The sequence below is a fragment of the Neovison vison genome, chromosome 14, assembly GCF_020171115.1.
Source record: "Neovison vison isolate M4711 chromosome 14, ASM_NN_V1, whole genome shotgun sequence".
Classification (NCBI taxonomy): domain Eukaryota; kingdom Metazoa; phylum Chordata; class Mammalia; order Carnivora; family Mustelidae; genus Neogale; species Neogale vison.
In genome coordinates, this window is record NC_058104.1 from 7,500,397 (window position 1) to 7,527,231 (window position 26,835).

At 45.3% G+C, this 26,835-nt stretch overlaps 1 protein-coding gene and 1 pseudogene across 9 annotated transcripts in view; both read left to right on the plus strand.

The window, feature by feature from the left end:
* Positions 1 to 3,713: 3,713 nt before the first annotated feature.
* LOC122895670 (transformation/transcription domain associated protein) overlaps positions 3,714 to 26,835 on the plus strand; it is a 112,088-nt gene continuing 88,966 nt past the window's right edge. For 7 of the 9 annotated variants that reach the window (XM_044233234.1, XM_044233239.1, XM_044233238.1 and 4 more), the window contains exons 1-12: positions 4,510 to 4,526; positions 6,294 to 6,454; positions 6,864 to 6,913; positions 12,064 to 12,174; positions 13,408 to 13,512; positions 14,476 to 14,559; positions 16,392 to 16,448; positions 18,548 to 18,673; positions 19,919 to 19,996; positions 20,207 to 20,295; positions 21,173 to 21,269; positions 23,529 to 23,667. In XM_044233234.1, coding sequence (XP_044089169.1) covers positions 6,355 to 6,454; positions 6,864 to 6,913; positions 12,064 to 12,174; positions 13,408 to 13,512; positions 14,476 to 14,559; positions 16,392 to 16,448; positions 18,548 to 18,673; positions 19,919 to 19,996; positions 20,207 to 20,295; positions 21,173 to 21,269; positions 23,529 to 23,667 — 1,036 coding nt within the window. In that variant the 5' untranslated portion in view covers positions 4,510 to 4,526; positions 6,294 to 6,354. Of the gene's footprint in view, positions 3,779 to 4,153; positions 4,170 to 4,509; positions 4,527 to 6,293; positions 6,455 to 6,863; positions 6,914 to 12,063; positions 12,175 to 13,407; positions 13,513 to 14,475; positions 14,560 to 16,391; positions 16,449 to 18,547; positions 18,674 to 19,918; positions 19,997 to 20,206; positions 20,296 to 21,172; positions 21,270 to 23,528; positions 23,668 to 26,835 lie in introns of those variants that run through there. The other 2 variants (XM_044233235.1, XM_044233236.1) reach the window with 2 other exon arrangements.
* LOC122896201 lies at positions 5,836 to 5,990 on the plus strand (annotated as a pseudogene).

Consider the following 26,835-nt stretch of genomic DNA (forward strand, 5'->3'; position numbering starts at 1 on the left):
CCCGCGTCCGCGCCCGCCGCCTCTGACTCAGCGTCCCCAGAGGCGCGCGCCCCGCTGCAAAGCGATGCGCAGGCCCCTTTGGGTTCTTCTCCAGTTGCCGTATCTCCTCTTGACGCACACGATTTGGAGAGCGACTCATTCCCGTGGAGCCCCCACTGCGTGCGAGGCGCTGGGCAGAGGGACTGCAAGCACCCCAGATCCCTCCTGAGGGAGGGAGTCAAGCACCTCCGCCGAGTCTCAGGTCATTCCTCAGTTTACCCTCTCTATCTCTGCTGTCAAACTGCTCGTGCCCACAGCTGCGGCTAGGGTGTCACTGAGGGCCTTGTGAGACTCAGACAGCCGCAGTGAGGGGTGACCAGGCCCCTCTTTGGCCTGTGCTGGCGCTTCCACTCAACATAATAGAGTGAAGCAGGTCTTTCCTTCTAGAAGGTGGCTGTCCTGTCTTGTCTTCCAAGACTGGAAGCTGGCGGCTTGGATCCTTGTCGCACCTCTGCCTTTGCTTAAGCCTGTACTTGGGTGAGGGAGGGAGGTTGGACGAACCCCTCTTGCCTGGTGGGCTTGGATGGACCACGACTTGAATCGCAGCATGGGAGTGAAGACACCTGCGGGTATGGCCTCTGTCTCTGGGACAGCGGTGGCCTCCACAGAGGATGGCTTCACTGGCCACACTGCCATCGCACCCTAAGGGAGGGGGAACAGATCTGAGTGAGCCCCCCCCCCCCAGAGTTGAAAGTGCTAGACAGGCGTCAATCCCCTACCCGCCTCAGTAGCAGCAACCAACATCCTGGGGGACAATACCAGGCCTAGGAAGGAGACTTTGAATTCCTTCTGAGAGTTATGTGACCTTGGGAAAGTCACTTTCTTCTGAGTCCCTCATTTTCCTTTCCTTTAAAATGGAGATAGTTCCTACTCTATGAGGATCGAATGAGTTAACACGTACAACAGTGCTTGGGACAAATGAGTTAACATGTACAACAGTGCTTGGGTCAGTGCACGTGATCAGTATTTGCTGTCATCGTTGGAATTGCTTACAGACCTGGGAGAGTGTCACTAGTCCATCAGGAACTGAGGAGAAAATTGTGGGGGAAAAATGTTAAGGTTATAAACCGAGTTTCAAATATTTAACTATTTAACATTATTTTTTAATTTTTTAAAATATTTTATTTATTTATTTGACAGAGATCCCAAGCAGAGAGGCAGGCAGAGAGAGAGAAAGAAGCAGGCTTCCCGCGGAGCAGAGAGCCCGATGTGGGGCTCCATCCCAGGACCCTGGGATCATGACCTGAGCCAAAGGCAGAGGATTTAACCCACTGAGCCACCCAGGTGCCCCACTATTTAACATTATTCAAAGGTCTGGTTATTAGTGGCTTTTAAAACAAACTAAATGCGGGGGCACTGGCTAGCTCAGTGAGTAGAGCATGTGACTCGGCCTCAGGGACGTTAAGTTTGAGCCCCATGTTGGGCATAGAAATCACTTAAAAATAAAATCTTTAAAAAAAATTTTTTTAGGGGCACCTGGGTGGCTCAGCGGATTAAACATCTGCCTTTGGCTTAGGCCTTGATCTCAGAGTCCTGAGTTGGGGCTCCCTGCCCAGCGCAGGGGTCTGCTTCTTCCTCTGACCCTCCCCTCAACTCGTGCGCAAGCACGAGCTCTCCCTCAAATAAAATCTCTTAAAAAATTATTAAAAACGAACTACATGCAGAAAAGAAAATAATAAGATTAGGTTTTTTTATGTGTAACTTGATTGCATTGAATAATTATTTTATAATAGTCACAGATAGTCTTGTGACTACTATATGTAGTAGTACTATGTCACAGAAGCCACTGCAAAGGCCACCCTTAAACTGATGTTCAGATTATGAGGTTATTGAGGGGAAATACAGCATTTTGAGTATTTCCCCTGGTGAAATTATTATAGTATTATGAGATAGTGAATGGGGGTGGTGGTAGGAGCAGTGGTTTTCTTACACTGGCCCTTAAGAAAGTTGTCTCTGAGGATGTGATATTTGAGCTCATCAAGGATGACAAGGAGTCAGCTGTGTGCCTCTGAGGAAAGAACATTCCAGAGGTCCTAGGTTGGCCTGAGGCACAGCAGGGCCACAGCAGCTAGAACCATGAAGAGTGAGGTTGGGAGGTACATAGGGCCAGGGAATGAGGATGAGCTGAAAAGTCTTTGGAGGGTTTTAAGCAGAGGAGTGGTGTGATCTAATTTACCTGATAGGGATAGAGTTGACACTGTCTCTTACAAGAAAGCAGACAAAAATCAAACAGCATTTTGGGTACTTTGTTAGGAGAAGCTAGGGCCATGGGTGGTGCAGGAATTTAGCCAACATTAGAGCTAGGCTTAACTGTAGGTCTTTAGCATGTGCAATTCACCTGAAACTTATCAAAAGATTTGTCTACTTTCTGCTTTTCTCTCTACCCCCTTTCCAGGGAACAATATGAAACAACTGTGCACTGATTTCAGCTCTCAGATTACTAAACCTTCCCCAGCTTTGGAGCTATTACTTTGGGGGGGGGGGTGTGTGCTAAGGAGCAGAGAGGATTCTGCTTGCAAGTACTTTTTCCATGGGCGGGGGAAGTTATTCTGACCCATTTTATTTCTCCCAGGGAAGAAACAAGTGACATGAAATATACTGATGTAAAATCCCGGCAGTTCAACAGAAGGTTGTTCTTGAGTGGCAACATTTTTAAACAAGTAAGGAGCATGCTTCTGAATAGGGCGCCTTTCTTCTGAGATACATTGCAGCTGTTGCAAGCTGCATTTATTGCAAAGTGTGAAATGTATCTTTCTGTGAAAGGAACACAAAGACTTTGGTAACTTAGTGATGATGTGGGGGAGGGTAAGATATTGTTGGGAAAGGGCAGGTGGTGGAACCAGGTAATGGAGGTGGTGGAGATAGGCCATCACTTTAGTGCTCTGTCCATCTAACATGGTAACCATGGCTTACCAGGAGCCGCTCACTACTCAACCACTCTTCTAGATGGAGTCGTAGGTAAGGCTCAACAGTACTTTTTCCTTCTAAGGCGTCTTGGCCCTGCCCACGCCATCTCACGTAGGCATCAGGGCCTTCTGCCCCACTCCCTTTTCTTCTCCTCACTGGTCTGTCCTGGCCAGAGACATCTGCCCGCCAGGTAGGAGCTGACAGAGATAGTCGGCGGTCCAGCCTCGGTGATGCAGCTGCAGAACAGATGATCAGGCCGACCACCTCGGAGCAGAACATCAGGGCTTTCCTTTGCATACAGGGACTCCTCTGTCTCCAGCCTGCTTGCCTCCTCTCCTTTTCGACTGGTTAAAAACGAGCCGAGGAAGGGAGGAGGGGGGAAACCCGCCCGGACTGCCATTCAGTTCAGGGATGGACTCTGCCTGGGCCCGACCGCCGCCTGCTAAGGGAGCTCCTCGGGTGCCCACCGCAGCCCCCGCCGTCCCTTCCCTACCCTTCCCAGACGTGGCTCCTACGCGCCTATTTAGGCCAGAAGGAGCCCCAAGACTGCCGGCACCTGCCGCCTCTCCAGCCAAGCGGGCGGCTCCGCCCCCCAGGCGGAGGTTTAAAAGGCCGAGCGGGCCCGACCGGGGCGCAACGCCCCTCCCCGCTCCCGCCGCTCGCCCAGGCCGCACCCACTTGGGGGCGGCGCGCCCGGACCTAGTTCTCCCGCGGCGGGCGCGGCCGCTTTAAGCGGGGGCGGGACTGCACGGCGGCAGTGGCTGCGGCGGCGGCGAGGGCTTCGCCGGGGGTCGCGGGCTGGGTCTGCAGGAGGCCCGCCGCCGAGCTTAGGGTAAGCGCGGGCCGGCGCGAGAGGGCGGCGGAACGGCCCCGGGAGGCGCGCGCGGAGGCCCGGGCCGGTGCGGCGGGTCCCCAGCGTGGGGAGGCCTCTGCGGCGCGGCGGCTCCGCGCAGCGACAGTGGTAGGTTCCTTGCGCCCGCTCCACCCGGCCAGCCCCTCCCGGTACCCACCGGTGCCCAGCCCGGCAGGCCGAAGCCGGCGGCCGCCCTGTAGCCTCCCGCTGCTTGGGCGCGCTGAGGAGCTCTGAGAGGCGGAGGGCTAGCGGCACGAGAATTGGCCCTCGGCGCTCGCCGTACCGCGGCCTGGAGGGCGGACGCTGGGTGTCCGGAGACGGCGACAAAAGGAGGGAAACGGCGAGCCGTTTGAGACCTGGGAGAGAGAGTGTGGGTTTGGGGCCCCGTACCCCCAGAAGCGTCCCCAGGCCAGCCTGGCACCCCCCGGCCTCCACGCAGGCCCCTGGCTGGTCCGGCCCGGCGCGGAGAGCGAAGGTAGCGGCCAAGACAGCGCCCCCTCTGGCCCGGCGGCGCTGCCTCAGGCTCGGCGCGGTGGGGCGGGGCGGCGGGGCCGTTTGTCCGTCCGTGCGCGGGCGCGACGCCGGCCTTTCCACCTGGGCCGGGACGAGGGGGGCCGACGGAGGCCAGGCCCTCGGCCCCCGGCGTCTTCGAGCCGCTCTCCCACGGACAGGCGCGATGGACCGTTTTCCCTTCTCAGGCCCACGCCTCCTCCCCCGCCACGGCCCGGTAGGAACGCGGGGCCTGGCCTTTTGGGGCCCCGGGAAATGGAAGAGTGAACCGACTTCGGTGAAAGAGGGGGTTCAAGCTTTTAAGGAGTTTGGGCACGACCACAAGTTTCGTAGGCACGGAGAGGCCCTGACCCTGCTCTTGGGTCCCCAGGGATGGGATGGGGGTGGGGGGGCATTCGTGCTTGGCGGAGGGCGTGCGTCCTCAAAGAGGAAGCAGTCGTCAGGTCATCCAGCGGAGCTGACAGGGTGCCTCTCTTCAGTCTCGGAGAGTTTTCCTGCTCTGAGTCGGAGGAGGGCGAGAGAGCAGCGGTTGGCGTCTTCTCTGCATGGGAGACCTGCTTTTGGTGTCTTGAAGAGAGTGGCCCGAAGAGGCTGTGTGGAGTCAGGGTGTCCCCGTCACTTGGGAACAGAAGTGTGAGCCGCTAAGGGAGGGCTTTTGAAAGGCCTGCAGAAAAGGAGGAGAAAATTAAGTCATGAAGCTGCCTTTTGATGCCGAGTGGAATTAAACGGTTATATACACAAGGAGGATGCGTAAAAGCAAATTAACCAGGTTCTCAAGATACTTTTGTGAGCTCTTAAAGCAGAAACCAGGTCTCCCTCTATGCAGGTGTCAGCCAGGAGAGGTGGTTCTTCCAGTGTGGTCCTCAGCAACTTGAAGCATTCATTCAGGCAGCATTTCCTAAGTGCCTACTTTGTGCTAGCTGCAAGCAAAATCTACAGCTTCCCGGGCCCAGTCACTGAACCAGTCTCTGGGTAGTGCTTGGAGGTTCACCTTTGGCACCTGGTGATCTTAATGCACACTGAAGTGTGAAAACCAGTCACCTGTAGAGGTTGCCCAATCCAGTCAGCTGCCCTTTTGTTGTTGTTTTAAGATATTTATTTTTATTTTTAAAAGATTTTATTATTTGACAGTGAGAGATCACAAGTAGGCAGGGAGGCACAGAGGCAGGCAGGGGGTGGGGGCGCGGGGAGCAGGATCCCCGCTGAGCAGAGAGCCCCATGCAGGGGGCTTGATCCCGGGACCCTGAGATCATGACCTGAGCCAAAGGCAGAGGCTTAACCCACTGAGCCACCCAGGCACCCCAAGAGTTTTATTTTTAAGCAATCTCTACACCCAATGTGGGGCTTGAGCTTACAACCCCAAGACCAAGAGTTGCGTGTTCCACAGATTGAGCCTGTCAGGTACCCCTCAGCTACCTCTTTTTTTTTTTGGCCCACCAACTAAGAATTTTTACGTTTTTAAATGGTTGAGAAAAGTTGGGAAAAAAAATAGTGTTTCATGGCATTTAAGAATTATATGACATTCAATTGCTTCTCGGCCTTTTGGCTAAGATCAAGTGAAGAATTTACATGACATTCAAATTTCGGTGTTCCTAAATACAGTTTTATGGATCATAGCCATGCTCTAACATTTATGTGGTCCACGGCTGTTTTCTGGCTGTAACAGAGCTGAGTAGTTTTGATAGAGACCACAAAGTCTGAAATATTTACTGTCTGGCTTACAGAGAGGTTGCCCACCCCTGGCCTAGGGAAGGAAGGATAAACAAGTAAGGGAGGGAAAAGCCTCTGTTTATAAAAATCATGTTTGGAAATTAATAGGAAAAATGGATGCAAGTAAACTTTACTTTCAAAAAAGCAGAGGGAATGGTATTGTGGGTTAATTAAAAAGTAGTTAGCTTAATACAGCCATTTAGATATGATTTTCATAACGATGGTGAGCCTGTGCCTTCAATAAGTTGGCTAACCATATGCTTTCTTTTCATAGGCTGGGTGACCTCATGGGCCTGATACTTTTCTCTTGAGAAACAAACCAACTCAAAAGAAAAATGGCATTTGTTGCAACGCAGGGGGCCACGGTGGTTGACCAAACCACTCTGATGAAAAAATACCTTCAGTTTGTGGCAGCTCTCACAGATGTAAATACACGTGAGTTGATCCTTCTTGTGATTAAGAAATGCGTTATCGTGACTCATTCATCTCAATTCAGAGGATGTACACATTGAGATGAACGGATATTCTTACCCTAAATTTCCCATTCTCTGCCTTGTGGAGAAGCAAAGTGATGTACATTACTACCTGGAGCCCCAAAGAGGCACGTGTGTGTGTGTGTGTGTGTGTATGCGTGTGTGTATCCTTGTCTGTGCATGCACACGTACGTCTGAGAGTGTGAATGTGTGTGACTGGTTATAGGGAAACTAGTTATGTGCCTTCTGTTGGACTGTGACAGTGAAACTGATAAGATCTGATTGCTTCTCTTAAGTTGTTAAATCCATTAATTTTGCGAAGATCCTTAATGTAATTTCGATTACCTGACGACTTGTTTTATCATTCACAGCTGATGAAACAAAGTTAAAAATGATGCAAGAAGTGAGTGAAAATTTTGAGGTATGAGCTGAATGTATATATATTTTTAATTACGAGGTAAATATTTATGGGAAGTTGCCAGTCGCTTCTTTGTCGGTCTTACTAGTGAGTCAAAAATCATTCTGTTAATGTGATTTATGTTATTTCAGAACTGAAATTTGATGTGTGCATAGTGTTGTCCAGCTTCTTCACACCAGTGACTGTGAACTTCAAATAATGTTGAGGGATGTTGCTTTGGTTTTTTTTTTTTTTTTTTAAAGATTTTATTTATTTATTTGACAGAGAGAGATCACAAGTAGGCAGAGAGGCAGGCAGAGAGAGAGGAGGAAGCAGGCTCCCTGCTGAGCAGAGAGTCCGACGCGGGACTCGATCCCAGGACCCTGAGATCATGACCTGAGCCGAAGGCAGCGGCTTAACCCACTGAGCCACCCAGGCGCCCCTGTTGCTTTGGTTTTGGTGGTTAAACTTTTTTCCTTCTTGAGAGGCATAAACTTTCGGGATGCCTTCAGACTTACATTGTAGATTCATTACTTGCAGGTGTGTTACTGTGGACTGAGAGCAGTCGCGTGACCTTGACGAGTTCCTCTTTCCGAGCCTCATGTTCCACGATTTCCCAGTGGACCGTGGGTCCTTGGGCTCTGTTCACTTTTCTTCAGTCTTCCCTTTGTTCTCTGGATCAGATGATTTCCATTATCTGCCCTCGGGTTTACTGTTGCTGTGTCTTCTCCAGTTGGCTGAGAGGCTGTAAAGTTTCAATTTACTTTTTATATGTTTTTGTTTCAGTTCTGGAACTTTTAGTTTTAGAGTTTCCATTTGGTTCTTTCAGATTTCCCTTCTTCAAGAGATTATCATCATGTACCAACATCGTCTTGTTGTTATTATTCTTGGACTGTTTTGTAATGACTGCGTTAAAGTCTTTGATAAATCCAACATTTGGGCTAGATGAGGGTTAGTTTCTACTGACTATGGGTCACATTATCCTGTTTCTTGCATTATCTAGTAGTTTTTGATAATACGGCAAATACTATATGTGAAGTATAGGGACTCTGGATTCTGTTACCTTCCTCTGAAGAGTACTGATATTTTGATTGTGATGGGCAGTTCAGTTCCTAGCTGACGTCCTCGGACATGTGTAGGCTTGACGTTATACTGTGGCACAAGAGGATCTGTGGAAAGCTAAGGTGTTCACCAGATCTCTCTAACTTGGCGGGATTCAGCCTCCAAACTCCAGCTCCCCATGGATACCATCAGAGGTTGATTTTAGGCTTGGCTTGTTTTAGAGGTCTAGAATAGGTCTTCCTCTAGGGTGTGGTCCTTCCTCAGCTAGATGTCTGGGGTGGTTTGTTTTTTTGTTTGTTTTTCGTTTATGTTTCTTTAAAAGATTTTATTTGATAGAGAGCTCAAGTAGGCAGAGCAGCAGGGAGAGGGAGAGGGAGACGCAGACTCCCTGCCGAGCAGGGAGCCCAATTCAGGCTTCATCCTAGGACCCTGGGATCATGACCTGAGCCAGGGGCAGCCCCTTAACTGACTGAGCCATCCCGGTGCCCCTAGATGTCTGGGGTGTTAAGAGGTGTTAGGAACGTGTTTGCACTGTGTCCAGGCTGGAACCCCACCATCCTACAACATTGTTGGGCCTCTTGTACCTCTTCAGATCTCTCAATCCCAAAGCTGTCAACTGTCTGGTAAGGTTCAGGTGGTCTGTCTGCATCTTTCTTATACGTGCAGTCCAGTCGTCAGTCAAGGTCTCAGAGAAGACCATTGCCCGTAGTTCTGTTTCTCTGGGGCTCTGCTTTTCAGATTCCAGCCACCTGGACTGCTTGGAGCTCTCCTTAGCTTCGCACTTTGGCAGGGCTCGCTGCTGAGCCCCAGTCAGGACGCCCAGAGGGACAGAGGGACGCAGGCGGAGAGCCACAGTGGCCATATAAGCTCCCCTTCTCCTGGAGACTGTGGTCTGGCCCTGCTTCTTGTTCAGCATCTGAAAACCATTTTCCGTTTTGTTTTTTGGTTTTTTTTTTTTTTTTTGGTCCAACTTTATGGTTAGTTGTGTGCTGTTAGTTTCATAGGCAGGAGAAAAAGTCACATTTCTTATTTTTGATGTGGGGATAATAAAACATTTCTCAGTTAATGTGATTAAGAACAGCAGATAAAATGTTTTTAGCTTTTGGCATGGTCATTTGAATTACAAAGGATCAAATAAATGCCAGTGGGAATGAATCAGGGCCCTACTTTGTAGCACTGGATAATATTTCCGTTCAGTGGGAGGTTTTTTTGGTGGTTTTATTTTAAGTAGACAGTTTTTAAGGACTTGTTGCCTTGAACTGAGCTGGGGAAAAAAAAATCCTGAGATATTTCAAGATTGAGCTAAAGAGCTTTCTCTTCTGCCCAAGCTGCTAACGCAAGCTGTTAAAAAACAACAACAACAAAAAAACACCAAAAAACAAAAAAGCTAAAAAAAAAAAAGAGGTGGGAGGAAGGACGTGATAGGCGTGCCTTCTGCATTTTTGGAAGAACTGCTAAGTGAGAACCATAGCCTCCGCGGCTTTGAGAGGATGAAGTCATGGGGAGCTGGTGAACCCACAGAAAGGAGCGCTTGTTTTAGGCCTCTGCGTGTGGGCCTGGGGCTGTCTGCTCTAAGGGTCCCACCCCTTTCTCTCCTGTCTGGCAGTTAGCTAGTTAATTTCGGACTTTGGTCACAGACACATTGATTAAATTTAGAGAACTAAAAGGCAGCGAAGCAGTCCGTGTACTTGGGCTTTCGAAAATTGTGACTTTGGAAATCTGTTTGATAGAAACATTGGCCTTCCATGAAATTCAGGTGACTAAGCCCTTCAAAGAATTAAATACTAGAATGACCCGCAGTAGGTAATTCTAAATTACCACCACTACTGCCCCAGAATATTAGAATGAGGTGAGCGAAATTAACAAAAGAAAAATCCCAATGCTTTCAGGAGTCTTAAACACATTTCCCTAAGCACTTAGGAATAAATTTGTGGGCTAAGTAAAGGCTCTATGGGCCATCTTTCAGGACTGGAAATAAAGGAAACTTCAGGTTAGAATTCACATGAAAAGTTCATTTGGATCAAAAAGCTGGGGGCTGAGTTGAAATCCTGGCAGAATAACCAGGCAGTTTGCTGAATGAATCTTTTTTTATCAGAGGAACTTGAAACTGTTTTGGAACCTATGGAAGCAGCAGTGGGTATGGACTCACGTGCTGATGAACTTGATTTTTTGGTGACTGTGATAACGTTCCAGTGGGAATCTTCTTGTTCCTTAAGTCCTTGAATGTGGGTATTTTGTAAAAAGTCTTAAGCTTTGGGGGTTAAGGTTCCTGCCCCCAGTGAATTCCCAGCCTGTTTGGGGAGAGGCTGGGAGGTATCTGAGGGCTGTTCCCACCAGTGTTGGGTGTGAATGGAGCCCTGGGTTGGGCCTGGGAGCCTGGTGCTCAGGCCCACCTTCTAAGAATCCCACTACTTTCTTTCTTGGCTCCTGTGGCAACACTTTTTTGGTTTTCGTCTGTTCCTTCTCTTCCTTCATAGACGACTCTTCCAAGATTACTTTATAATGGTAGAAAACCCCACATCTCTATCTGCAGCCCAGATCCATGTCTTTGAGTTTCAGACACTTGTATTTAATTAACTGCCCAGATGCCTCCCTCAAGGGCCTGTCAGTCTCGTGATGGTAACAGCTGAACCCCTTGCTCTCGGGCTCTCACCTCCTGCGGGGCTCAGCTAGTTTATGTGCCTTTTACGTCCATGCTTTCTCATAATTTTGTGCCTTTGCATAGGCTTTTCTTAGAACCTTCTCTGTCCTTGGTTCCATCCAGCACTTAGTGTTCCTTTAGTTGCCAGTATTTCCTCTATCATAATTCTGTATTGTTCTTTTTTTTATCTGTTTTCCCAGTACATGACCGCCTCCCCCATCTGGGAGGGCATGAATTGTATCAACTCTCTTTTCTCGGTCTCTCTCTCTCTCTTTTTTTAAAAAAATATTTATTTTTAGAGAGCGTGCACATGGGCTAGCAGGAGTTGGGGGAGGAACAAAAGGAAAGAAGAGATTCCTAAGCAGACTCCCCACTGAGCACAGAGCCTGATATGGGGCTCAATCTCAGGATCCCGAGATCTTGACCTGAACCAAAGTGAAGAGTTAGACCCTCAACCAACCAAGCCACCCGGGTGCCCTCTGTTTTCTTTGTCTTATCCCCACTAAGCACATGATAGAGCCTCAGTGACTGTTGAGTGAGCAAGTGAGGCCTTAAAAGGAGAAAGGATTTGGCTGTTAAAGATACTCCATTTCGTACCACTTCTAAAGCCTGTGGACTGACACTCAGCAAGTTTTATGACCTCTCTGAGCCTCTTTATCCGTGATACGGAGGTAATATTTCACCTTGGGCTCACGAGGACTGAGTGAGAAAGAGTAAGAACAACACAGCTCAGTATTTAGCACACGGGGGGCTCTGGTAATAACACTGGATGATATTAATGACCATTTACCGTAGAGCATTTACTGCGTCCTAAATTGACTCACATAATCTCTGTCATTCCGTAAGGCGGGAAACGCTAGGACAGTCAACAGATGGGGGCGTGGTCACTGCCCCGGGTTCCCACTTCCTAAGCGTGATCCAGAAACTGCTTAGGACGCGTTTTACTGCGCCGTCTCCAGACTGGATGTTCATTTCCAATTCTCCTCTTAAAGTCAGTGCTGGGATTTATAATAGATGAGGTTAGATTACCATCTAATTAATATAGATCTGACCAATAAATTAGCTTTTCCGATTAGGAAAAGGTGCCAATTTGTTTAAGCTCTTCATTTTCCGCTTGAAGATGCTAAGATCTAGAAGGCAAAAGATTTTTTGGAGGGCTCAAACTTAGGTTGTGGCAGAGCCAGTCTCTAGGACAGGCGCCAGATTCCACCTTTTCCCCAGCATTAGTATGTGTACTTTGAACAGCAAATTTTAACTTTCACTTTCTATCTTAAATTGTATTGCAGAAGCAGTGATCATTTTACTTAAAACTGTGTTATCACTGACGCGTCTAAAAGCATTAAAAATTGCTGTTGGCTTCGCTAACATGCTTTATGTTTTCTTGAGACTATATTGAATTTGAATACTTGAATTTGAAAGGAAGGTATGTCCACAAACTTAATGGGGTTTTCTTTTATTTTTGCAAAATTAGAATGTGACATCATCCCCTCAGTATTCCACGTTCCTGGAACATATCATCCCTCGATTTCTCACATTTCTTCAAGATGGGGAGGTTCAGTTTCTCCAGGAGAAACCAGCCCAGGTAATCTGTTCAGAAATGTCGGGGAGCGGGGGTATGTCATACTGTAAGATCACAGGCATTTATGAATTAAAACACCTGAGAAAATTTAGGGTTCCACTTTATTTTTTATCTTTATAAGATTTTATTTATTATTTATTTGACAGACAGAGATCACAAGTAGGCAGAGAGGCTGGCAGAGATAGAGGAAGGGAAGCAGGCTCCCAAGCGCTGAGCAGAGAGCCCGATGCAGGGTCGATCCCAGGATCCTGGGATCATGACCTGAGTCGAAGGCAGAGGCTTTAACCCACTGAGCCACCCAGGCGCCCCTGACCAGTTTTTGTCTGTATTCCTGCCCTCTCTTTGCACCCCCTTCCCCACCTTGATTATTTGAAGTCTCATACGAATTTTTTCTATGCACATATATAATATAAAAACATATATTATATGTAAATATAAATAAGTCTTTAAAAATTGCCATAATGCCAGTGAAAGTTATTGCCAAATAAAGATTGCCACATTTTTATGTCGTGCCAGTGGAAGGCCCACACCTTTGACCTGCTTTTCAGTTGTCGGCTCCATCGCCCAAATCCTGAAAGCTTAGTCGGGTTGTGTAATCAATCAGTCATCGAGTCCAAGGGGGATCCAGAGATAGGACTGTAGGAAGCAAACCCTTTTGGCGGGAGACCCCAAACCAAGTTCTGTTTGTGCCCGGCTCTTTAGCCTGAAACCCCCCAGACATTCACACACTGGGGCCCTTCCTAACCAGGGAATAATGGTTAGTTGTGGAAGAGGGAAAGTTGGTCTTGGTTCATTTGGTGCACAGCTGTAGAAATCTTAAACAGTGGTTTGTGGTACATACCAGGGATAACATTTTAGTAATGCACAGGATTATTATTATTATTATTATTTTTATTTTTTTTAAAGATTTTATTTATTTATTGGACAGAGAGATCACAAGTAGGCAGAGAGGCAGGCAGAGAGAGAGGAGGAAGCAGGCTCCCCGCTGAGCAGAGAGCCTGATGTGGGGCTCGATCCCAGCACCCTGGGATCATGACCTGAGCCGAAGGCAGAGGTTTAACCCACTGAGCCACCCAGGCGCCCCTGCACAGCATTATTTTTGAAGTGGGGTCTATCTTGTAGTTTGGCATTTCCCAGTGCTGGCCTCAGATAGCCGTGTACCTTACAGAGTGTGAAAGAATGACTTTGGGTCTCTTGGGGGGATTTGATACTGACCTTTTTATTTTCCCTCACCAGCAACTGCGGAAGCTAGTACTTGAAATAATTCACAGAATACCAACCAATGAACATCTTCGTCCTCATACAAAAAATGTTCTGTCTGTGATGTTTCGCTTTTTAGAGGTAATCTTTGAGAATTTTTTGTTACTTAGCCATATCTTGATTGTCAGTGGTTTTCTTATTGTGGAATCTAGTATTAGACAACTATTTCCCCTTTCACTAAAGTTCTGATTCACGAGTAAAAATTTTCTTAATGTCTGTTTTCCCCCCATTTTGCTGACCAAATTACTAAGAAGTAGTGTTAATTGAAGATGGTTTGTTTTGAGTCGGCTGGGAATTGACTACATATGGATCGCATATGGTGGAAATGTTTGGAAAGGGCTGGGCGGGTAAACTCAGAGTTGCAAGGCTCTTTGACTTTGTGCTACTTTAGGCACAGCAGATGCTTAGAAAGAGTTTCTCTGATTCTTCAGGTGAATCCGTCTCGCACCTCCCTGTTACGTTAGCCTCAAAAATTGTTTTCTTGCTGTTCTTAATCACGATATGTTTAGAATTCTGTTGTGTTTCTGGGCCCCTTGGAAGGGTGAGCTTTGGAGGGGATACAGTTGGCTTCAGATCCGGCTCTAACTCATGTTGGCTGTATCATGTTAGCCATGTGGCTTACCTTCTCTGAGCCCTAGCTTCCCATGGGTAAGATGGGGAAGACACCCCATTCCAAGGGTGTAAAATGTTTAATCAGTGGTCCAATAAAAACCTACTGGGTTTTTCTGACAATTTTCAAGCACCGAAGAAGTGTCATTGGACCACTAAGACCTTCGCTCATAGCGTGACTTGCCTTAAGTGCCGTTTTTCATCTGTGGGAGTATTACTTTCCAAAGCTTACTGGTGGGATGCCCTTCATGTGGTCCACCAAAGACCTCAGAAGCTTCTTATCTGAGATAATTATGTTCTGTGTTCCACAGATCGAATCTGAGTTGGCTGATGTAGGGTGTGTATGCAGAAATATGCCAGGAAGATAGTCTATAATCTTTAGATTAAGATAACCTCAGAAGTATAACTCTTTTCTAAATGCTTTTTTTTTTAAAGACGGAAAATGAAGAGAATGTTCTTATTTGTCTAAGAATAATCATTGAGCTACACAAACAGTTCAGGCCGCCCATCACACAAGAAGTAAGTGTTTATCCGGATGGCATTTATAAAAGTGTGTCAACAGGTTTTTTTTTTTCCTACTGTGTGGTTTATTTGCTCTCTTCGAATTGACAGGAGATGTGCTGCATTCAAGAAAAGGGTACCCTAAGTTTGGGGGGAAATTCTTTACAGGTTTCACAGTGACTTTTTTCTTGGTAATGTTTACATGACTATTTGGCTGAATTTGTACATTTCTTTGAAATGTGGTAAACTACCAGACTGGCGGGGCTGTTTGGGTAATTCTGGTATTTACACATCTGGTGTGCTAAAAGGCTCTAGTCATTTTATGCCCTGCAGTGGTTTAAGATGTGGGTTCTGAAGTCAGAACTGGGTTGGAATCTCAGCCTTGTAATTAGTAGGTACTAACATTGTAAGTGTCTAGCCTTTTGGAGCCTTTATTGTAAAATGAGGATTCTCACAGGACAGATCCTCAAAAGGTTGCTTGAAGAATTAAAAAAATTTTTTTGGAAACACATATAATTACAATCTGTATATCCTGGCACACATACTCTCCCACAAAGTGCCTGTTTTTTATACTCATTCTTTATTGATTCAAGTTAGATGTGGAAGAGTTCATAGTGGGCAGTAACCACGTTCATATAACGAGAGTGGAGAATCCGTCAAAAATTGGGTCTTCTTTAAGGAAGTCACACAGGAGTAAAATATAAATGTAGTGAGTGTGGGAAAACCTTTGATTCTGCGTCCTGTTCTCTGTGACACCATAGAACTCATACCCAGTTAAATATGTGGGTATGCAATAAATAGGGAAACATGCAGATTCTGGAGTCAGGATCCTTAGCAGATTTTTAGCATATCAATAAACCCCCTGCTTTTCTAACTGCATTTTGATTTTGCCTATCCAAACGCCACTCAGTGCTTGTTGGTTGAAGTCCTTATCCACCCTGAAGTATTTAAAAAAAAAAAAAAAGAATTAAATAACAAAAGTTAAAGTTCTTAAGAGTGATTGGTACCTGCGTAGTTTGCACTTAGTATTAGCCCTAATTATGATACTTTTTTCTGTTGGGAACCTTAGTAGCCTGTTGTAGATTATTGTGAAATTAAAAGAAGATGAAGTAGAATTCTTGTCATCTGAAAAAAAACTAATATCTTTATTTCTGTTCTTTTTACTATGTATATTTTCTGTATAAATGTGATAGTATTGGATGTGGCTTTTTTTTTTTTGTTTCCCGAAATCCAAAAAAAAAATCATACAAGGTATGATCACATCATACAAGGGTGTTTTCCAATCGTGAAAAGTCCTTTATAAAGGTAGTTTTTAGTGGATGTGTAATAAATTGTCTTTCTTACGATGCCCTTGTGTTTGGATATTTAAGGTATTTCGGAATTTTTATTTTAGGGCTGTTGGTGAGTATCTTGTTGACCGTTCAGGTTATTTCCTGGACTGTGTTTATAAGAGCTGGGTTATCAAGTCAAAGGTGGAAATGCTTTAATGCTTCTGATAGATACTGTCAGGTCCATTTCTGGAAAGGTCTGAGCAGTTGATGCTTTTCCTGGTAGTACAGGAGAGTCTCCCTCTCATTGGACTCTCTCGCGCGTGGTATAGCAGTACTTTCATAAAGGCAAAAAGTGGCATTTATTTTAATTTTCATTCCTTTGCCCTTCCTGAATTAGAAACTTATTCTTTTTTTGTCTGTTCATGTCCATGGCATGTTTGTATTTTGAGTCTGACATTTTTCCTGCCCGGTTTATTAGTTCTTATATAGTGAGACTATTAACATTTTTATTACTTACTATCAGCATTTTCTGTTGATAAATATCTTCCTTACGGTGTCTGTTTTAAATTTAATTTTTAGATTCATCATTTTTTGGATTTTGTGAAACAGATTTACAAGGAACTTCCAAAAGTAGTGGTATGTTTTTAATATTGTTTGACTCTGTTATTTATATTCACTTACTACTTCCTCATTCTGAGGGGAATTCGGAATAGTTGGGTTGAAGGAATAATGGGGGAAGGCTGGAGGCCGATTTTAGAATGAGGAGTAGTTAATGATGGTCGAATAAATAAAATCTTAAAAAAAAAAGAACTCTCTTGCTTTCACATTTTAATATGTTACTTTTGACATAAAAGCAATAATTTTATTTTAGAAATTAAAAAAATAATGATAAACAAGTAAAACAAAACCCAAGGCAGATCATCCATTATTTCCTCACTTGTAAGAAACCATTGATGTTGAGGAGAGTGTGTGTGGGTTTTTGTTTTGTTTTGTTGTGTTGTGTTTTTTTGCCTCTATATTTTTCCTGCTTTTTAAAGTGGTTATACTCCTATTGTGACGGCTTTCTGGGGAAGAGGCGTACACTTTCAGCCTCCTTTTCAGTATCACTAGAATTCTTTCTGTATTGAAAGAAGTCTGTCTTAGTGACGTCAGGAGTGTGTGGACGTGCGTGGTGTGTGTGTGAGGCCGGGCTCCTCCCTGCCGTAGTCTCACCTGGTAGCGCCACTGGGACCAGTTTGGTATGTCCTCTAAATCACTTATGCCAGCAGTCATAGTTCCTTTTTTTTTTTTTTTTAAAGATTTTATTTATTTATTTGACAGACCTACCAAGAGAGGGAACAGAAGCAAGGGGAGTGGGAAAAGGAGAAGCAGGCTTCTCCCAGAGCAGGGAGCCTGATGGGGGCTTGAACCCAGGACTCTGGGATCATGACGGGACCTGAGCCAAAGGCAGACGTTTAACAACTGAGCCACCCAGGCGCCCCCTGGCAGTCATAGTTCTTAATGGCCCCTTAATTTCCTGTCCTATACATGTACGGCGACTGTCTACTTGGTGCAGGTTTTCCCAATTTTCAGTTCCTAACTATCACAAGTAATCACAAGTATTGGTAATCATTCTGCGTAAATCTGTTCATATGTCAGAGTTTTTATTCTAAAGATTTTTTTTTTCTCCCCAAAGATTATTTATTTATTTGATAGAGAGAGAGAGGGAGAACAAGCAGGTGGGTGGGAGAGGGAGAAGCAGGCTCCCCACTGAGCAGAGAGCCCGATGCGGGGCTCCATCCCAGGACCCTGGGATCACGACCAGAGCCAAAGGCAGATGCTTAATGACTGAGCCACCCAGGCACCCTCTAAAGATTCTTTTTAAAGCTTTAAAAACAGTTTGTAAAAATTACCAAAGTAAAATGGACCCCTTTTGGTATTTTGAGGATTTTAACCTCAGAATATATAAAACTTAATTAAGATTTAAGGGGCACCTGGGTGGCTCTGTTAGTTAAGCATCTGCGTTCAGCTCAGGTCATGATCCCAGGGTCCCAGGATTGGGCCCCACGTCAGGCTCCCTGCTCTGCAGGCCTGCTTCTCCCTCTCCCTCTGCCTGCTGCTCCCCGTGCTGTGCGCGCATGCTTGCGCTCACTCTCTCTCTGTCAAATAAATAAAACCAAAAAAACCCCAAAACAGCTTGAGTTCTGGTTACCAATTTCTGTCACCCATCACTTCAGTCAGAGAAGCTGCTTTTTGTAAGAAGTGGTCTTATTTCATGAGAAGCCCAAATTGCATTGAGAACTAAGGATGGCAAGGAGGCCTTGGCTTTTAAAAATGTTGTCTGTCCTTTGCATCGGTCCCTGCCTTTGAACTCTGTGGAGGAGACTCTTTGCAAGGTGGATTCAGTGGGGACTAGTTCCTAAATTCCTACCACCAGAGAGATGGGCTGCCTTCTCCCCTGCTTGCTGAGGTAGTCATGTAATATGTCATGTAATATGTCACACATTTCAGCTTCTACCTGCTAGGAAAAGAGGTAGAAAATACTTTGGGCAGGTTTTTTTCCTCCACTGTTGGAGGTAGAGAATGTTGTCACTGTCATGTTATCTTCGTCCATAGAGAGGACCCCAGGTCGTATGGAATCAGTGCGACAAGAGACGTGGACGACATTAGGTTTCTTCCACCACAGGTCAGGTGTGTTTTGCTGAGGAATATTGTGTCTGACTTTAGGAGGAATGATTTGTGTTTTCTTTATGCAGAACCGCTACTTCGAGAACCCTCAGGTGATCCCCGAGAACACAGTCCCTCCCCCGGAAATGGTTGGTATGATCACAACAATTGCTGTGAAAGTCAATCCAGAACGTGAGGACAGTGAGACCAGAACAGTAAGTTTTTTTCAGCTGTTTTGTTTTGTTTTTATCCTTGTCTTCCTGTACCAGGTAGAGGAAAAGTATGAGATACTGACTTTTTATGCATATCTTTAGTGTATTTTGGGGGTTTCTTCTCCAAGTACCAGAGGCATTTAAGGTAACACATGCGTGCATCACTGATTGTCTGTGCAGCCTTGAGGTGCTGAACGGGACTGCTGCTCACCTTGGATGCAGAAATTGTAAAATTGTAGTGGAAATCCAGAATCACTTGTTAGAAAGACAGTTATCCGGATGGAGAGGCCTTCCCTCCATCCTTAGCTTTGACATTAACAAGGTCTCTTTAAGCTACACAGAGATTTCTAGCTCAGTACCCGAGAGCATGGGCTCCAGGGGCAGAAGCTTGGGGACGATGTTCTAGACCCACCACTTGGGCTTTCTAACTGCAGCAAAGCACATAATTTTTGTTTTGGCCTCAATTTTCCCTCTCATTATCTGAAAAACCTTTCTTGTAGACTTTTGAAGCGAATGATGGTATTGTCTGCAGGTAATAGGTCGTATTTGAACCATCTGGCACGCAGATAGCCTGTATGGAGCAGTTACGACAACTGTGTTTCCAGGATTGAATTAAGATTTTCATCCGTATTTGTTTTACTGCAGTCATTTTGCAGAACGTTTCAGTTTGGGCTGGAATAAACAGGAATCTACATTTTGAATGAAGCCTTCATTCCTTTTCTCCTCCCGACTCAGAAACTTGTCTTCAGTTTTAGTCTTTGTGTTTCTTTTCTGGCTTGTCTGCTCCTGTCCGTTGTCCTTTGGTATTCGAGTCTCACATTTTCCTTACCTGCCCTGGGAGTTCTTATCTGTTTAGACCATTCAACTTTTTCTTATATTTATCATAAACATTCTTTCTTTATAAATGTTTTTAAGTAAAACTGGGCAAATTTGTACTTTTCACCATTTTTTTGAGTTGGTTAATAGATACTAATTTAAAATCTCCTCAAGTGATTTGAACGTCTTAAGTTTTGACAAATTTTCCTGATATCTTAACTGTGGGTGATGGTGTTGGAAAATATCAAAACCCTTATATTATTAAATGATAGTTCTTTGTGCTTTGTTTTTAAAATGTTTGGGCTCTTTGACCACAGATACGTACAAAGCTGTGGCAATACTTTCTCTTTATTTCACGGGGGCGATGCTTAGTGGTGAGCCGTGTTACGTCCCATGGTGATAACTGTGGCCCTGCTTGCTTCTCTCTTCCAGCATTCCATCATTCCAAGAGGATCTCTTTCTCTGAAAGTGTTGGCAGAATTGCCCATTATTGTTGTTTTGATGTATCAGGTATGCGCGTTGCTCACCAGTGTCTTGGTTTTGGGGCTTCTTGTATTATGACAAAGTTCACATCCAATTTTCTGTGCTAAATGGAAGATGTGTGGGGTGTCCATGTGCTGACTAATGTAATGAATCGTGGAGGTTTTTTTTTTTGTTGGGCCAACTTCTTTTGCCATAGCAGAGTGTAAGAGCATGAAACTCTGGTATGTTTGCTTTTAGCTCTACAAACTGAACATCCACAATGTCGTTGCTGAGTTTGTGCCCTTGATCATGAATACCATTGCAATTCAGGTATCTGCACAAGCCAGGTGAGATTTCTTCGGACAGAGACACAGCCGACCGCCACAGTTCTAGAATTCCAAGTAAAAATACCCTTGCTGTCGTCTTCCGTAAGACATAAATATTTTGAGTGATAAGATTTTGGTAAAAGGATAAGCAGTTCGGACTTCTTGAACTTGTATTTCCGTAATGATGTGAGTAGTTATTATCAGTTCCTTATTTTGAAAAGATGAGCTAGTACCTCAGGTTTGGGGGGCTTGTGAGTTTAGAACTATCGTTAGGGGTTACTGTGCTCACTCCCAGCTGCGGGATATGTGAGGCTTCCCACCTTCAAGCCCCATTCCTGCTGTGCCTTTCAGCAGGAGTGCTACAAGGTTCTCTACCCCTTTTCCCAGTCACCCGTCACCCTGCGTCACTGACCGTGTGAACCGTGCATATCCGTCTTTGAAGCCCCACTGAAGCTTTTTCCTCCAACTTACAGCATTCTCTTAAGACCTCTATCATTCACTCCACTGACCAGCCCCTCTGGCTCTGAGTCATTGGAGGACAAGATCTGAGGGTGAATCAGTCGTAACACTCTGCGTGGCCCTGCCTGGGTCCTTCATGGAATAGACAGTCCCCTGGTAGCATCTCCTGGCCGCGTGGGTCAGTCTGGCGTGGGCTCTGTGGGACGCCCGTCCCGGCTGCTGTGCAGTGGCTTGGAGACCTGCTTGCTTCCTGCCTTTATACCCTTTGTGTTATTGGGACCTGCACACAAATGTAGAATATTTACAGTTGGTGCTGTGTTCCGGTCTATGTAGAAATCACACTTTTAGGGCTTAGTAATTACTGTAGGCTTTGATTAATACTGATATCACCTAAAGAGCTAAGAGCTAACGTTGTAAATTCTTTTCACTTCTCATCCAGGCAACATAAGCTTTACAACAAGGAGTTGTATGCTGACTTTATTGCTGCTCAGATTAAAACATTGTCATTTTTAGCTTATATCATCAGGATTTATCAGGTAAGTTCATTGACAAAATTTTAAGTCAAGTTGACGGAGATATAATGTACATCCAATTAAATTCACCTTTTATAGGTGTTCAGTTCTACGAATTGGCCGATGCATGCAGTTAGTAACCACCAACACACCGAAATCGAGGGCATTTCAAAATTCCTTTTATATATTTACAGTCCCCATTTTCTCCCCAGTCCCTGGCAAACACGGACTTGTTTTTTGGCACCTAGTTTTTGCCCTTTCCAGAATGTCAGACAGTTGAAACCCAGAGCTGATAGTGCATGTAACCTTGGGAGTGTGAATTCTTTCACTTAGCAGTAACGCTGAGAGTCAGTCCTGATGCTTTATGTTTATTGGTAGTTAGCTGTCTTCGTCTGCTTAGGCTCCCTCACACAATACCATAGACTGAATGCCTCAAACAACAAAAATTTATTTTCTCACCGTTCTGGAAGTTGGGAAAGCCAAGTTCGTGGTTTTAGCAGGGTTTGGTTTCTGGCAGGGACGCTCCTGCGCTGCAGGTGGCCGCCTTCGGGCTGTGTCCTCGCATGGGGAGGGGGAATGAGAGGGCGAGATGGCGGCTTCTCTTCCAAGGCCACAGTCCCATTGGATTCAGGCCCTATACGTAAGACCTCACTTAACCTTAACTTCCTGAAGACTCTGGTTTCCAGGTACAGTCACAATGGGCGTGAGAGCGTCAACAGGAATTTGGGGGGCGGGGGACACAGCTGTGTGCAGTACCACCCCGTGTAGGTGCTCTGTGCTATGTTTATCCATTCACCAGGTGCTGAACATTTGGCTTGTTTCTAATTTTTCTTTTAAGGAGCTTTATCAGGATATAATTCACGTGTCAACTATACTGTTAGTTTATTCATAGTTTTGTATAATTGTCACCAGCGTCCAGTTTTAGAACTGTGTCTTCACCCTCAAAAGAAGCCCCATCTTGATCACGGGTGACAGGCCTCTTCCTACCGTCCCCAGTCCCTGGCAACCACTGGTGTCCTCTTCCTCGACAGAAATGCCATTGCATTTCTGGCCATTGTTGATAGGTCCATTATAAGTAAACACTGGAACACAGGCTTTTGTGTGGGCCGACTTCTGTTGTTGGAAGTTGTGTGTTATAGCAAGTTTTGAGGAGAGATTAGAACTTTAAAAAATGGCATCATTCATAAGCAAGGGATAGAGGAGTTTGGGATCACCCTTTTGAGGGGTCTGAAGGGTGATTCTGTGTCTGTGTTTCCCCACTTGTAGTTGTAATCTGTCCAGATTTCAGTCCAGAGAAAAACTTGGAAGAAAGAAGTGACACCTTATTTCTCATTAGTCAGATAACCTTTTTGAGTAAGGTTCTGGTGTAATTGTAGATATGTATAATATTGGAATTGTATTACAGTTATTTTTTTAAGGAAGGAACTTTATTTTCAGGAAAATAAAAACACATTACCAATTTGTTTAGGGTAAAAACTATCTTTTAAGACATTTGTGGGCACCTGGGTGATTCAGTAGGTTGAGCCTCTGTCCTCGGCTCAGGTCGTGGTCCCAGGGTCCTAGGATCGAGCCCTGCATTGGGCTCTCTGCTGGGTGGGGAGCCTGCTTCTCCCTCTCTCTCTGCCTGCCTCTCTGCCTACTTGTGATCTCTCTCTCTCTGTCAAATAAATAAATAAATCTTAAAAAAAAAATTCGTAACTCTTTTTTTCCCTTTTTTAAGGGCATTTGCCTAGATAATGGTAATAAGAATATGGAACGTTTGGCTTTAAAAATCTGAATTAGGTACGCTATACATTTTAGTTAGCTTGCGTTATCATGGTGAATTGCCGCCTTTACACTCCTCAAAAGGAAACTGGTGAGAGCTTGTTCTGAGTTGAGGAAAGGTGTTTCTGGTGTCCTTCACAACTACATTAATGGGAGGACTGAGTAGATTATGTCCTATGAAAATTTTCAGTATTCTTCCTCCTTCCCACCAATAATGAAGTGATTCATGTTTATTGTTAAAAGCTGGGAAAGTGCAGAAAAGTCCAAAGAATTCCATAATCCCATTGTGTAAAAGGAACTACTATTAACATTGCTATACATCCTTCCACCGTGGCAGCGAGCACACACACTATGAAAACTTCCTGGATGATACATGTTTATTGGGATGACTACTCTATGAGGGTCCTTTGAACCACACTTAGTCTTACTGAATTTTTTTGAAATTTATAAAATTGGGGTTTGTCTCCCCCCTCCCCCATTTAGATCAGTGTAACCGTTGTTTTCCTCTTGTTTGTACAGGAGTTGGTGACCAAGTACTCCCAGCAGATGGTGAAAGGAATGTTACAGTTACTTTCAAATTGCCCTGCAGAGACTGCACACCTCAGAAAAGAGCTTCTGATCGCTGCAAAGCATATCCTCACCACGGAGCTAAGAAACCGTATGTCCACCGTGTCTTGTGATGCTTGCGTGGGCCTATCTGCCTGTGGGACTGCAGACATCCCATTGTTGGGCGGAGTCTTGAGTTTGCTGGGGTGTTTCAGGCTCCGTGTGTGCTTTCTGTGCTGCTGTCTTGGGTTTGCTCTTTCCCCTTCTTTCTTGGCCTCATTCCCTCTGCACTCTTGGTCTGCCCCTCTCCTTTGCCTGCTGTGTCCAGGGTTCTCCCTGTATCTTCCCAACCATTCTTGTAATTCATGTGATGATTTCCTTAGCATAGCACATGTCCTTAGCATCTTGTGGTACTTCCCTGCCTTTTGGCTGCATATCTTTTGAAACTGCAAGGGGTTGTTTCCTTATTAACTCACACCTAACAGTCTTTAAAAGGTGAGAAGAAAAGAGTGTTTTCTTTCTCCATAGTGTTAAAATGGTGGATGGGTCCTCTTTTTTTTTTTTTAAGATTTTATTTATTTATTTGTCAGGGATAGAGGGAGAGAGAGCGAGCGAGCACAGGCAGACAGAGAGGCAGGCAGAGGCAGAGGGAGAAGCAGGCTCCCTGCCGAGCAAGGAGCCCGATGTGGGACTCGATCCCAGGACACTGGGATCATGATCTGAGCCGAAGGCAGCTGCTCAACCAACTGAGCCACCCAGGTGTCCTGGATGGGTCCTCTTTTTATGCACAAGATTATTACTTGCTTTTTGCTAATCTGACAATTAAACTTTTTTTTTTTTTTTTTAAAGATTTTATTTATTTATTTGGCAGAGAGAGATCACAAGCAGGCAGAGAGGCAGGCAGAGAGAGAGAGAAGGAAGCAGGCTTCCGGCTGAGCAGAGAGCCCGACGCAGGGCCCGATCCCAGGACCCTGGGATCATGACCTGAGCCGAAGGCAGCGGCTTAACCCACTGAGCCACCCAGGCGCCCCAGACAATTAAACTTTGTTAAAGTCAGTTATTGATACATATATTTCAAAAATATTTTTGTATTTGCTATCTCCAAATCGTTATGTCAAAGTTACATCCTAATTGTTTTGAGGTGGTAATCCTTTTCCCCCCAGTAAGGATTCAATATTAAGTGTTTTATTTGCGTGGCTTGTAAATTAGAGTGTATGTAAAACAAAGATTGGGCTTTCTTACATAGTTCTTTAATGTGAAAGAAAAGGAATAGTTCGAATGCTAACTCATATTAACTCTATGCTGTTAAAATACAGATTATAGTGATCTTGCATATGGATATAATAAGTGGAATATAGACATTTTTAAAACCCCTTATTAAAAAAATGTAACACAGCGGAGTGCACAAAAGAAACATATGATTTTGCCAAAAATTACAGAACAAACGCGGGTGCACATCCCCCAGGGCGAGAAATCCAGCGTTCCCGGCACATGGACACCCCACGTGCCTCCAGGGCCGAGGGCCGTTGGAGTTGCTCCAGCCCTGGCTCCCTTGGCTGTGTGTGGCTTTTCTACATGTTCATCTCTGAACAGTATCAACATGGGAGAATTTTTAGTGGAATAGGTTACAATCTAATCGCTGCGGTGCTCAGATTAACTGTTCGAGTCACGAGGCTCTGGGAGGTTCTGCTGGGGAGCTGTATAGCAGGAGGTTTCTACTTGTGAAATGTGGACAGATTAAAAAAACCTTTCCTGTGCTTATCAGATAATCGTGTTCCATCACCCATGGCCTGGCCCCGTAAGCCGCACAGCTCTGTTTCGGTCTTCAGGCTGTTCCAGAAAGATCAGTGTGTTTCCATGATGCTGTTCTCTGGGTTTGATCACGTCAGGCTTGTTGAGTACAGCTTTTAGAGTCCCCCTCCCCCTCTTAAGCCTTTTCTACTGATTGGTTTTGTTTTGTTTTTTTTTTAATATAAGATTTTATTTATTTGACAGAGAAAAAGAGACAGCCAGAGAGAAAACACAGATGGGGGGGAGTCAGAGAGGGAGAAGCAGGCTCTCCAGTGAGCAGGGAGCCTGACACAGGGCTCGATCGCAGGATCCTGGGATCATGACCTGAGCCCACGCAGAGGCCTAACAACTGAGCCACCTGGGCGCCTCTGACTTTTTGTTTCTTTTTATGAGGCTACTCTAGGATACTTTGTTTTGAAGGCCATAGTAGTTCTTGGACTCAGTGGGTGACATCATCACGTCTCAAAAAAGGTTTTTATTTAAAGACACACTTAGAGAATCATCTTAAATGTTAGTATTATATATCATGATATTCTAAAATACCAAAAGAAATATGTTAATGGAGCTAAAACTTTAATATCCACTAGCTGTACTTTCTTTTGGCATCCAAAACCATACCAAATGGTAACCCTTTGCACTAGTACTATCGAGCAGTGGTTTGAGAAAACCTAGCTGTTCAACAGCGTAACCCATTTTTCTGGGATTCTGATTCTAGGTTACGGAGGGAATCTGGGAACTAGTGCCACACAGCTTAATTTCTTATTTCCTCCTTGCACGCTTGGCTGATCCCTAGCCAGCCTGCCAGCAGGTGGTGCCTGAGTCTTTGTCATCTTCCCTTCTATGCCTCCTTCCTCTGGGCGACCCACTGGGGACATCCCAAGCATGTTCCCTTCTCTGACTTCAGAGGGATCGCTGATTGCTTCTTGCATTTGCCACTTCTCCTTGTGCTGCCTCACTTTGGGAATTACCCAGAGATATGCATTTCTTCTCTCCAGTGCTCACACTTCTTTTGACCCAGAATAGCTATTAGCTGGTGGAGGAGGTACGGTATTGAGTTGATTGAAGCTGGCCACGATGTCAGGCTTGTTCCAGAATCGGAACATCCTTTGAATATTTGTGGCCAGAGTTCCCTGGGGGAGTGTGGAGGAGAGGCCTAAAAAATGCAGGTTGCTGTCCCGTCTGCATATCCTTAGAGTTGTGATTTGTCCCTGAGTGAAGACCAGCTGTTTCTTCCCCTCTGAGATCCACAGGCTTGGTGGGCGTGGGGGCGGGGCAGTGTGGCCAGGAGGTTTGGTGGTGATTCCATCCGCAGGATTAGACAGAACCTCCGTGAGTTCCTTGTTCCCATCACCGAGGAGTGGGGACTCCTGACCTGGACCCCATGTCTAGAAGAACCCTGTAAAATTTTTAGATTTTTTTAGTTTATTTAGAGAAATACCCTTACTGCTCCATAATGAGTAAGTATAAAAGGATTAAGAAGGAGGACTTC